This window comes from Phascolarctos cinereus, unplaced genomic scaffold (assembly GCF_003287225.1).
Source record: "Phascolarctos cinereus isolate Bilbo 61053 unplaced genomic scaffold, phaCin_HiC Scaffold_4;HRSCAF=312, whole genome shotgun sequence".
NCBI classification, from domain to species: Eukaryota; Metazoa; Chordata; class Mammalia; order Diprotodontia; family Phascolarctidae; genus Phascolarctos; species Phascolarctos cinereus.
The window spans coordinates 581970474-581983053 of record NW_027555847.1 but is presented as its reverse complement, the minus strand read 5'-3'; the positions used below and the strand labels follow the sequence as shown (position 1 = coordinate 581983053).

Here is a 12580-nt window from a genome sequence, read left to right as displayed (position 1 = left end):
ATTTGGTCCTCACAACAACCCTGTGAGATAGATTCTATTATCATTCCCATTTTACAGATGAGAAAACTTGACACTGAGAGAGGTTAAGTGATTTGTCCAGGGTCACACAGCTAGGAATATTGTAGTTGAATTCTTGGTTAACTATGGGTCGATTGAGGTCCCTTCCAACTCAGAAATCCAATATTGTTGTTTTGTCATTTTTTAGTCATGTCCAACTTTTTGTTATCCTATTTGAGGTTTTCTTGGTAAAGATACTGGAGTGGTTTGCCATTTCTTCCTCCAGATCATTTTACAAATGATAAAACTGAGGCAGAGTGAAGTGACTTGCCCTAGGTCACTCAGCTAGGTGTCTAAGGCCAGATTTGAACTCAGGAGGATGGGTCTTCCTGACTCCAAGCCTGGTCCTCTATCCATTATACCACCTAGCTGCCCTGCTATAAGCTTAGGGCTGATTATCATCCCTGCTTCTTCCTTCTCTCTTACTTGGGCTTCCCCCTCCCCATCTCCAGCTGATTGTTTGTTGATAGAACTTTAGGTACTTTTTAGGATCCTTGGCAGAACCACACCCTCTTTTCAGTCACCATGGAACTGTAGCTGCTTGGGATCCTCCCAAAGTACAAGACTGGGGTCCCTACCCTTCTCTAGAGATGGCTCTATGCTCAGTATTTAGTACTTTATTCAGCTTCATTTGTACAACAATTAAACTACTCAACAAAGAAAGTCAGAAATGCCACCCATTTTACCTGGGCCACCCGTGTGAAACTGAGGGCTGTTGGGAGAGAAGCTGCTGTGTCTCTGGACTCTGCGACTGGATCGTTTACCAGGCCATGGAATAGACAGGACTTCTGGTTTGGTTGGGCCTTGCCTTTAACAACAAAGAGAGAGTCAATTCGGGTGTCGAATTCACAGAATCACGAAGGTATCTCGGGAGTCTTCTAGTCCAACTCATCCCTCTAGCCTACCCCAGCCCCACCAAAAATTTCAGTTACAAAATAATTGAAAAGTGGTCATCCAGCCTTATGCCTGAGAATCCGTGTCTTCCAAGGTAGTCCATCTGACTTTTAGATGCTTCTAATTGTTAGAGAGGTTTTTCTTACTTGAACCCTGAATTTGCTTCTTTGTGGTTCATACCTATTAATTTTGATTCTTCCTTCTGGAACTGAAGAAGAGGATTCTAATCCCTTTTCTATAGGACGGCCCTTCAAATACTCGTATACAACTTTCATGACCTCCTCTAGTTTTCCCCCATTTAGGATAAACATCCCCAAAGCTTTCCGTTCTCAAAAATTATGGATTGGAAGCCCCTTTCCATTCTGACTGCCCTCATTATCATGTCTGACTACCCTAGATTATCAATGCCCTTTCCAACTGTAATACTCAGAACATAATGCTCTAAATGGGATTTGACCAATTAACTCCTTATTGCTGGATTAGTGGAAGCTGTGCCTATGTTAGTTAATACCAGGATTACATACCAGAATTATATTAATTTTATTTTGGTTGGTTGTTTTTGGGTCCTTGTTGCATTATTGACTCACATTAAGCTTGTAGTACTGTCACCAAATCTCCAAGGTTTTTTTCAGATGAACTGCTGTCTATATATGATATATATGATGTGCTGTCTCACCATCCTTCACCAACTTGTAACTGTGAGGTTGATTCTTTTTTTAACCAAGAGTAAGACTTTTCATTTATCCTTATTAAACCTCATCTTATTTGTTCCTGCTTAAAGTACTAGCACATTACAATCCTTTAGAAATATGAACTCCTTCTTCTTTTACAAAATGACTAATATGGAAATATTTTACATGTTAGTACATGTATAACCTCTATCTGATTATTTGCCATGGGGGAGTAGAAGAGGGGAAGCATAGAGAGGGGAGAGATAGAATTTGAAACTTAAAACTAAAAAAAAATGTTAAAATTGTTTTAATGTAATTGGGGGAAAATGAAATATATATATAAAAAAGAAAAAAAGGAAAAAAGGAATACTAACTTTTTGAAAAATGTATTTTCTGGCATCAGTGACAGTGATTATCTGCTCAAGGGAAAAGAAGCCTGGAAAGAGAATTGCTTTTTTCTAAGTGGCCTCCAGAGACACAAGAGAAAGAACTGCATGTAGACCTAAGAGGCAAGATTCAGTGGTTTTGTTGAAAAATAAAGAAAAAAACTGATATCAAAGTTATTTACTAACTTAGGACTTATGAAATAAAGAGTCCACATATGTAACATATTACATGTATAAATACATACATATATGATCATGAAATGGAAGATAACAACTGAATAATTAGAGAATAACATGTTTATGTCACAGGAATTAGATCTGGAAGGGATCTTGAATCTTGGTTCAAGTATTCCATTTCACAGATGTGAAAACTGAGGAGGTGGACAGACAGAGGAGGAGACTTTCCAGAGGCCACACAGGTGATCTGCCTCAAGCAGAAGAGCCCTTATTCAAAGCCAGCTGTCCCTGGCTCCGGAGCCAGTATTCTTTCTACTGTACCAATGCATAACCTTGGTATAAATGCCCCTGATGCAGTTCAGTTGCAAACATTTAGGCTGAAGATGTGTACAGATTTTCTATGACCTCAGGAATTAATAAATCTTCTAGGGGCATTAAGAGTTGCAGCTACCAGTTACCAAAATATTCCTTTTATTGCTTTAAACTAAGGAAATAGAAGCCCTACTTAGATTACATGCATGCATGCCCATACTCTTGCTTGAAATTTCTTCCTGATTCCACGCAAGCCTCTGTTAATGCAGCTGTCAGTGTCGAGAAAACAAGAACACCCATCTAAGTAAGCCAGGAAGTGATAAAGCAATCAATTCTATCCATTCCTTCCCCCTTCATATTTTGGAAATCACAGTACATAAAAGAAGCTTCATTCAGATTGTGATAAAACTACTTTACTGATTTTTTTAAAAAAAATTTTTTTCTTGGTTATTTTTGTTGACTATATTAAATTTGTTGTTGTTCAATCATTTTAGTTGTGTTCAACTCTTTGTGACTGTGTTTGGAGTTTTCTTGGCAGAGATACTTGAGTGTTTTGCCATTTCTTCCTCCAGATCCTTTTCCAGATAATGAAACTGAAGCAAATGAGTTAAGTTACTGGTCCAGGGTCACACAGCTAGTCAATGTCTAAGGCTGGATTTGAACTCAGTAAGATGAGTCTTCCTGATTCCAAGTCCAGTACTCTATCCATTGTGCCACCTAGCTGCCCTTATATCAAACAAAAGAAGAACAATTAGTCATCTTTGCTTCATTCCTTAACTCCTTGGGAAAGTTTTCAATGTTTCTCTCTCTCTTTTTTTTTTTTTGGCTAGGCAATGGGGTTAAGTGACTTGCCCAGGGTCACACAGCTAGTAAGTGTTAAGTGTCTGAGGCCAGATTTGAAAGTTTTCAATGTTTCTAATGATGACCTATTTCAGTAATAATCATACTCTAGCTTACTTTCATATGGTACTATAATGTTTACATACCATCTCATTTGATACTCATAGTTACCATGTAAGGTAAGTATTATTATTATTCCCATTTTATATATGAAGAAACTGAGGCACAGAAAAGGATATGTTACTTGCCCAGGGTTTATACAGCTAGGAAGTGACTGAAGCAGGATTCAAAACCAAGTCCCATGCTATATCCCTTATGCCATGCTTCTACCTTTTTCTATTTCCTTCAATATAAACTTTCTGAGTGATAAGTAATGCTCATGTTTCTTTCTGATTGCTACAACTCAAAATTTACCACTCCTGAGACTGATACTGATAGTCAAATTCATCTGGTACAAAATCCTTTCATTTTTATTCCAGTGATGGTATTAACCACCATTCAAGACTGAAGGCTGAGAAACATTAAATAGATGTAGCCAGAAGAATAGTTCTCTCACTGCCAATGGCTTTGATCAAAAAGAGATTTTTTTTTTCTTTGTGTCAGGTGAATTTCTTGCTTTTGTTCTCCTTGTTTCCATGGGCCTTTCACCTAAGATTTTTAGTCCCTGGGATTGTAGTTTTCAGGAATGAATACAGACTTATGCTACATAACCAAATAGTTTGGGATGGCTCTTTACTTCCAATTCCAGCTATACTTGAGCCAGTGACCTCTAAAATGAAAGCTTCTACAAGTCATGAACAATACTCTAATCCTGTTCATTTCCCCTGGACTTTTATTGTTTTATGTTCCTTCTCATTAAACACAGCTGCTATGCAGCTGCTGGCAGTGATCAACGGAGAATGAACTTAAAGCCATCCCAGGGACTAAAACAAAGAAAAATGGTTGTTCCTTTAAAAAAAATCTCTGCATGGTGTTTATTATGGAAAACAAATGTGCTGCAGGTAGCATTGATGAATGGCCAGAGAGCCTGAGATGTAAAAACTATTCTCTGCTACAATATTTGACTCTTATAAAAGAACCCATTTTAGTTCCAGTAATACTAAACAAAAGAGACAATAGAACAAGCCTTATTTTCTCATTAGGCAAACGAAATCTGTTTCATTGTGCCTTAAGATATTTTGTCTTCCATTGCTGAGAGTAGAGAATTTGCTATTTTTGTTTTTCTAAAGCTATTTTGTATGCATTGCTATTTGAAAAAGAAGCATGAGGGTAGCAGACTCTGAATCATTAAATAGCACCTTTTAAATGCTATTTTTAATGCAATGATGTTCTTTGCTTTCAATTTTGTCTTTGTCCATATACTTGACCCTGGCATCCATCTTGCTTCTGCTTCAGTCATTCACTGGTGTATTATGTCACCATCACCTGGAACTATATCACTGAAATTCTCTTGCTAAACACAACCTTTCCTTCCATACCCTCACTTCTACTGAACCTACTCTTTGCTTTCAGCACTAGGTCCTTTAACTTTTCCCAGTTTTCCCAGTCAATCCTTCCTGGCCTGGCCTCATTGCCTCAATACCCAATCATGAGCCCTTGGTCAGGCATTTAAATGAAGCAGTCACGTCCCTTTCCCCTCCTAAATTGCTTTCCCTTTTGTTCTTCTGCATTTCTTTCTTGGCTAAATCCTAACCCTGTGCAATCCCTAGTAAAATTCTAAGCAATGTGGGAGAAAACAAAGAAAATGTTAATTGTCCCTAATATAAATGTATGCTATCTAACCTCAGCTGGGCCTTCAGCAGTCCTTTTATTTTTCTTTGATTAACTTCCTATACCATTCCTTGAAATGGTTCTTCAGAGACTTTTTCCCTGTCCTCAACCTCCAATTCTATCACTGTTGCCTTTGCCCTCAGCTGATGGCTTTGCTGCTTGTTTTACTGAGAACAAGGCCCTCTGATTGATGTGATCTAGGGGTGCTGGGAGCTCCAAAACGCAAGAGTACAGGGCACATCTGCCTCAAAAGAATTTGACCACTCAAGCCTTCTTTAAGTCCAGATCAAGAGTTTATTATGGCACTGGTTACATGGGTGAGATTCCTAGTGAGTCTTTAATTAATGGGGGTGAGAATGAAACTTTTATACAGAGAAAGGGAAAAAGGGTCAGTGAAAAGATTTTGATGGGATTAAGGATTGGCAAGTAGCAAGGAGTCTGAATGCAGATTGAAGCATATTTTTTCTTTGCTTTATTTTTCCTCTCGTTTTTGGTCTCTGTTTTGTTTCACAATGTGACTAATGTGGAAATATGTTTTACATGACTACACATGTGTAACCTATACCAAATTGTTTACTTTCTCAATGAGAGGGGGGGAGAAAGGGAAGGAGAGAATTTAGAACTCAAAATTTTTTTAAAAAAATGTTAAAATTATTTTTTACATGCAATTGGAGAAAAATAAAATATTAAATCATTAAAAAAAAACCTGTTGTCCTAGCTCTTCTTCCCTTCACCCTTAAGTTTCTAGAAAGCATGGTCCACTGCCTGATATATTTTCTTCCCCATGACCTCCTTACTCTTCAACCCTTTGCAATTTGATTTGGTAGTGATATACCACAAGTTGTTTCCAAATCTTTTTTGCAATGTTACAAATGATGCTGTTTTTATCAGTATATTTTAGGACTGCAAGCTCAATGTTAATTAACAGTGTGATATGGAAATAAAGAAAAATGATAAAATCTTAGGCTACATAAAAAATGATATAGCTTTCAGGAAGAAGGTGATCCTCCCACTGTATTCTTTTTTTGGTCAGATAACATCTGGAGTTTTGGTCACCAAAATTTAAGGAACATATTGGTAAATTAGAATACATCAAGGGGAAAAACAACCAGTATGATGAAGAGTCTTGAGTTTATGCTATATGAATATTGGTTGAAGCAACTGGGGGTGTTTAACCCAGAAAAGGTTAAACCTGAGGGAGAGGATGATAGTTATCTTTAATTATTTTAACAGCTGTTACATGGAAAAGGGATTAGATTTGTTCTGCATTGTCTGGGAAGGCAGAATTAGGAGCAATGGGTGAAAGCAACCAATTTAAGTTTAATATCAGGAAAACAAAAACTTCCTAACAGAGCTAATCCTGAAGTAGAATGAATGGAATCAGAAAGCAATGAGTTTCCTGTAACTGAAGGTCTTCAGGCCAAGGCTGGAGGTATGTTATAGAGGGGACTTTCTTACCATGAATAGATTGGCCTAAATAGTCATTGAGGTCCCATCTAAGTCTGGTTCTGTGATGTGTGATGGGTTGAAAAACTGCACCCCAAATTAATCCATATAAGTATGTTTAAGGGAACATGTTGAATGATGGATTTTAATTCTAATGAACCTTTCCATCAGTCTTGTGCATACTTTTAAAACAACTGAGCAGTGAACAAAAATATCTAGCAAATGATAATACTATTTTTTTCTTTTCTTCCCACACTTATAATGTTATTGCAATGATGACTTGGACAGCAATGACCCTTAGTAATGTTTTGGTTGAAACAGATTTGTATAATTAACCTTTCCCTTTGCTTTTTTTTTGTTTGGTCATCTTTCTTTTGCATATGAGCAAACAATTCTGATTTGACTACTTTGAGGCTCTACCGAAACCCATCTCTACTCGTCCTTCATTTTGTCTGTTCCTTTATATCACTGGACCTACTTCATTCCCAACTCCCTCTGATTTATCTGAAAGACACCAAAAGGGAATGCTTTTCAGGTGTTTTGGAGCTAGAGTTTGATGAAAGCAGTCCTCTGGTGTCCCACAATTTACCTTTCCTCATTTTTGTGCCTTGGCTATTTCTTTTCAAGCCCCCATAGCTCTCCACTGCTGCCCCTGTCCCTAAAGGCATTCTGAAGAAACATTCTGCTTACCTCTCTTGGCGAGTTTGTTCCTCTGTGGTTTCCATGGCACACTCCAGGGAATTCTGCAGAGACTGAAGCTGGTTCAAGGTCTCCTTCAACAAAAACCTAGTTACAAACTGTTGCAAGTTGGAGGCCTCTTGGTAGTCCTAAAAATGACACAAGCAGATGAAGTAAGCATTTGGGGTGAAGGGAAAAAATAAAATGCATAGATTCCCACTCCTAAAGCCTCTCCGTCCTCTGATCACTCCTAGAAAGAAAGAGAAGACAGGAGAGAAGAGGTAAGAAAGAAACAAGACTGGAATTGGTAGAAGATATGCTAGAGAAAGAAATGGAATAAAAAATTTTCCTGAAACAAAACAAAATGAAACAAAAGCCAATGCTGAATTGTATAAATTTTACTTAGATTCATTGTACCTCAAGGAATAGATATAGAATAAAATTTAGTGGAATTCATTGTACCTCAAGGCCTAGATATAGAATAAAATTTAGTGGAAGTACAGAAGAAATATCTGCAGCAAAGAAGAAAAAAAAATCTGGAATAAGATCCAATGTGACATTTATTCATGACAAATTTAATTCATATGGACAGTCAAGTCATAAAGTATAATAGGTCCCTTTTCCATCTAAATGCAATCATACTCTCAGGAGCTGGCTTAATTCCCTTCTGATGTATATATAGAAAGTAGCTCCTGATGCCAAAGAAAATTCTCTAGTGCATTATTAGGAATCCCAGTTAAAAGATGTTTGATATGACAAAGTTAAATGGCCTGCTAAGTTTGCATCTATTCTTCTAGTCACCCAGACTCAGTCTTACGTAGTCTTCGATGCAGCACCTTTGCCAAGCAAGCTCACCCTCACAAAGTCTTCACAGTAGACAGAAATATTGAGAGATGTTCAAAGAAGTGCCTGAGGACTTCTACGCACACATACCCTTCCACTCTGCCTGGATTAGTCTGGACAGGGGAAGGAGGTCTTGCAGCTGCTATTGTCTGCGATATTTATCTTTCTTTTTCCTCTATGAGCTAAGGAGAAACAGAGAACAAGCATTCTGGTACTCGTTAAACTTATAGAGGTCACACTTCCCTAAATCTCTTTCACTCTTCCTCTTCTTGACATCCCCATTTTTTGTCAGTAGTACTTCTATCTAGTCTCATCAGTTACCTTTGACTTCCTCCCTGTTCCTTGCTCCATTTAATGAATCACCATGTCTAGTCTACTTTTCCTCTTCTCTGTTCTATTATATTACTGGACTTCCTTCATTCTCAACTCCCTCAAATTAATAAATCTTCCTTCTTTCCTTTCCATTTCCACTGCCACAAGCCTAGTCCAGACCATCACACATCCCACTTGGACTATTACAATAGCTCCTGAATATATGTCCCACAACTCCCCTTCTTTCCCACCACATTCTCCCCTACCCCCCTCTCTACTTCCATGTCTTTGCTTATTCCATTGCTGATACTTAGGATGCCCTGAAATCTCACTCCTCCTTCAAGGTCAAGCTCCCATGTTGCCTCCTATATGAAGCCTTACGTGATCCTTCCTTCTTATGAACAGATATGGATATCAGTTTTGCTAGGGAAAAGACCCATTTGATCACAGATTTAAACACAGAAATCAGTTGCATAATTAAAATGCACATGTTCTGAAGATTAGTTATTTTCCAAACAGCTCAGATAGCGCCTTTCTCTTTTAAGGTGATTTCTACACATCAGAATAAAGTGGTTTTATTCCTTCCATTGTCCATGTTGCCTCTTCTTATTATCTAACTTCATTCAAACCCCTGTCTTGGATCAATTGTTGAGATTAGGCTCATGTGTGTTGTAGGGGGTAGAAACCTAAGACACTTTTCTTCATTAAATTGCTCTCAGGTTTGGCCAGCAACAAAAGCAGCAACAGTAACCACATCAACATAATGAACAAAACAATTGCTAAATATTTTTAGTGATCTCAAAACATTTTTATTTCAATCGAGCACTAAAATGAGTGCAAGATTTAGACAGGAAAAGAGGTGTTACCTGTTAAAGTGGTGGTTTGCATGTGTTTTGATGTCTTGCTATCTTGTATTATTCTGTGGTTGTGTTGTTTTGTGATCTTATCAGCTCCCATGGATTTAATTACTATCTTTATGTCTATGATTCTCAAATCTATCTTTCCTGCCCCAAGTTCTCTGCTAACCTTCAATCTCACATCTCTAACTGCCTTTCAGACATCTTGAACTGGAGGTCCAGCAGGCATCTTAAACTCAGTATGTCCAAAATAGAACTCATTTTCTTTCTGTCTAAACCCTGCCCCCCTCCTACCTTCCCTGTCACTGTAGAGGGCAACATCATCCTCCCAGTTCCTCAAGTTCTCAACCTAGCAGTGATCCTAGATTCCTCACAATCCCTCACTCCCTATATTCAAGCTGTTTCCAAGGCCTTTCCATTTCATTTTTGCAACATCTTTCAAATATACTCCTTTTCTCCTTTGATGCTGACATCACTCTAGTGTGGGCCCTCATCAGCTCATGTCTGGTTTATTGCCATAATTTGCTGATAGGTCTGAAGTCTCTCTCTACTCCAATACATCCTCCATTAACCATCAAAGTGATTTCCCTAAAGCACATATCTGATCATGTTACCTCCCCTGCCCCTGCACCCCCACCCCCAATAAGCTCCAGTGGCTTCCTATTGCCTCCAGGAACAAATACAACATACCCTGTTTGGCATTAAAAGCTCATTGTAACCTAGCCCCCTCCTGCCTTTGCAGTGTTCTTACACCTTACTCTCTGATACACACTCTTCAATCCAGTGACAATAACCTCCTTGCTAACACTACATCTCTTTGGTTCTGCTTTTTTTTTTTTCGGTGGCTATTTCGTGCTCTCCATGCTCTGTTTTAACTACTGACCTCCCTGGCTTCCTTTAAGTTCCAGATGAAATTGCATCTACTACAGGAAGCCTTTCCCAACCCCTTGATTCCAGTGGCTTCCCTCTGTTAATTATTTCTTATTTGTCCTGTATATATCTTGCTTTGTATGTATTTATTTGCATGCTGTCTCCCATATCAGATTGTAAGCTTCTTCAGGGCAGGGATTGTCTTTTGCCTCTTTTTGTATCCTCAGCATTTAGCACAGTACCTGGCACATAGTAGGCACTTAATACATGTTTATTGATTGATCAATTATTTAAGAAGTAAGCCAGTAAGCCAAATGATTTAAAGCAGGGCTTCTTATCTTGGGGCCCAGGAACATGCTTTAAAAATATTTTAATAACTGTATTTCAGTATAATTGGTTTCCTTTGTAATCTTCTGTATTTAGTTTTATGCATTTAAAAACATTATTCTGAGAAGGGGTCCATAGGTTTCACAAGTTTGGCAAAGAGGCCCATAACAACACCAAAAAGTAAGAACCTGTGATGTAAAGTGTTAACAGTGGGGTTTAGCACATGCTCAGACCACTTGAGATGATTGTCTGTTATCAGGTGTTTGGGACCGTTCCTGGGAGACAGGAGAACTGGTTCATGCATGGGCATTCTAACCATATCAGCCGTGATGGGAAGCAGCATTTTTCTTTTGCCTATGTAGTTGGAACTCTCTCTGTCTCAAAAACTACCTGAAAGAGGTCAATCAAGCTTTTTCTTGCATTGGAATATTGAGGTAAAGGACTCATTCACTCATAGCAGGTAACCCCATGCAGTAAGGAAGGGAAGGACTTGAGGGCTATTTCCCTCCTCCTAACCTCCCTTAGGTCATGAATCCCCAAGAAAAAGGCTTCAAGTTTTAGTCAGTTTTATCTGTACTCTTTTTTCAGTTCTAGGTACAGGGAGTGGAATTTCCAACCTAGAACTTTGAGCCATGAGAATGTAGGAGCTTAGGAGGCTTTGAACTAGACTTGGTGGGTCTAATGCTATGTAGGAACTGAATTAAACTACATGGTTAATTCCCCTCCCTTATTCAGAGACTTAGGTAGTATAGGTGGGATTATTCCCAAGGTGTTAGGGAAAATGTTTGTAAGTTTTTTCTTGCTATACTTTTGCAGTGACATTCCTTTGTAAAAGCTATTCTGATATTAAATGGTTAAATAGAACTGGGATGGTAGTCCCTGGACACCTCAAATTAGGGAAACACAACTAGGGGGCTCTAGTCAAATGTAGAGCACAAAGATTATCCCAGTCCCATTAGGGTATTGGGGAACCCTGGGGAAGGGGGTGAAATGCAACAAATCTGATCTTCAGAATGAAGCCAGAAAAAGCACCATTACAAAAGGAACAAAGAAAGTGAAAAAAGACACTATATTTTAGTAGACTGAAATATCAGTCTTGAGATAATAGATGGTTTCCCGGGCATGCTACACCATGCTTCCTGCCCTCAGGACAGAACACTCATTTTCATCCTCCTCACCCCCCTCAACTTCCACCCCTTTGGAGCCTTCTCCCCGCTATGGGTTCTGATAGCTGAGCTTTCATGTTATCTTTCACAGGATCAGGTCTCCACTGACACTTCCCTGCCTTCACCACACCATGTAACTCCTACCTCTCACTTTCCAGATCTCTTCACATATTATTTTCCTCCATTAGAGTGTTAAGTTCCTCAAGTTGTGGTATATGATTGTAATGGAATATTATTGTGCTATAAGAAATGACAAGCAGGATGATTTCAGAAAAACCTGGAAAGATTTACATGAACTGATGCAAAGTGAAGTGAGCAGAACCAGGAGAACATTGTACACAGTAATAGCAATATTATACGATGAAGAATTGTGAATGACAGCTATTCTCAGCAATATAACGATCCAAGACAATTCCAAAGGACTCATGATAAAAAATGTTATCTGTCTCCAAAGAAAGAATTTGTAGTCTTGGAATACAGACTGAAACACACTTCCTTCCTTCCTTCCTTCCTTCCTTCCTTCCTTCCTTCCTTCCTTCCTTCCTTCCTTCCTTCCTTCCTTCCTTCCTTCTTCTTTCTTTCTTTCTTTCTTTCTTTCTTTCTTTCTTTCTTTCTTTCTTTCTTTCTTTCTTCCTTCTTTCCTTGCTTCATTTCTTTCTTTCTTCTTGCACAAAATTACTAATATGGAAATGTTTTATGTGATTGCACAAGTATAACCTACATCAGATTGCTTACTGTCTCAAGGAGGAGTGAGGGGAGGGAGGGATAGAATTTGGAACTCAGAACTTTAAAAATAACAAATATTAAAAATTATTTTTGTATGTAGTTGGGGAGAAAAAATCAAATATTAAGAAAAGAATGTATGTTTCTTAAGGGTAGGACTGTGTTATTTGCAACTTCTTTCTCTCTGTGTGTCTCTCTGTGTGTCTGTTCCTCTGTATTTCTTTGCTTGTCTCTGTCCCTCTCTATGTGTC

General features: G+C 38.4%; 1 protein-coding gene across 1 annotated transcript in view; it reads right to left on the bottom strand.

Moving 5' to 3' along the window:
• Positions 1-12580, bottom strand: part of NECAB1 (N-terminal EF-hand calcium binding protein 1) — a 216394-nt gene that overhangs the window by 29971 nt on the left and 173843 nt on the right. Inside the window, exons 6-7 of the mRNA XM_020972864.2 lie at positions 7244-7380; positions 744-865 (exon numbers count right to left, since the gene is read on the bottom strand). Coding sequence (XP_020828523.1) covers positions 744-865; positions 7244-7380 — 259 coding nt within the window. The remainder of the gene's footprint in view (positions 1-743; positions 866-7243; positions 7381-12580) is intronic.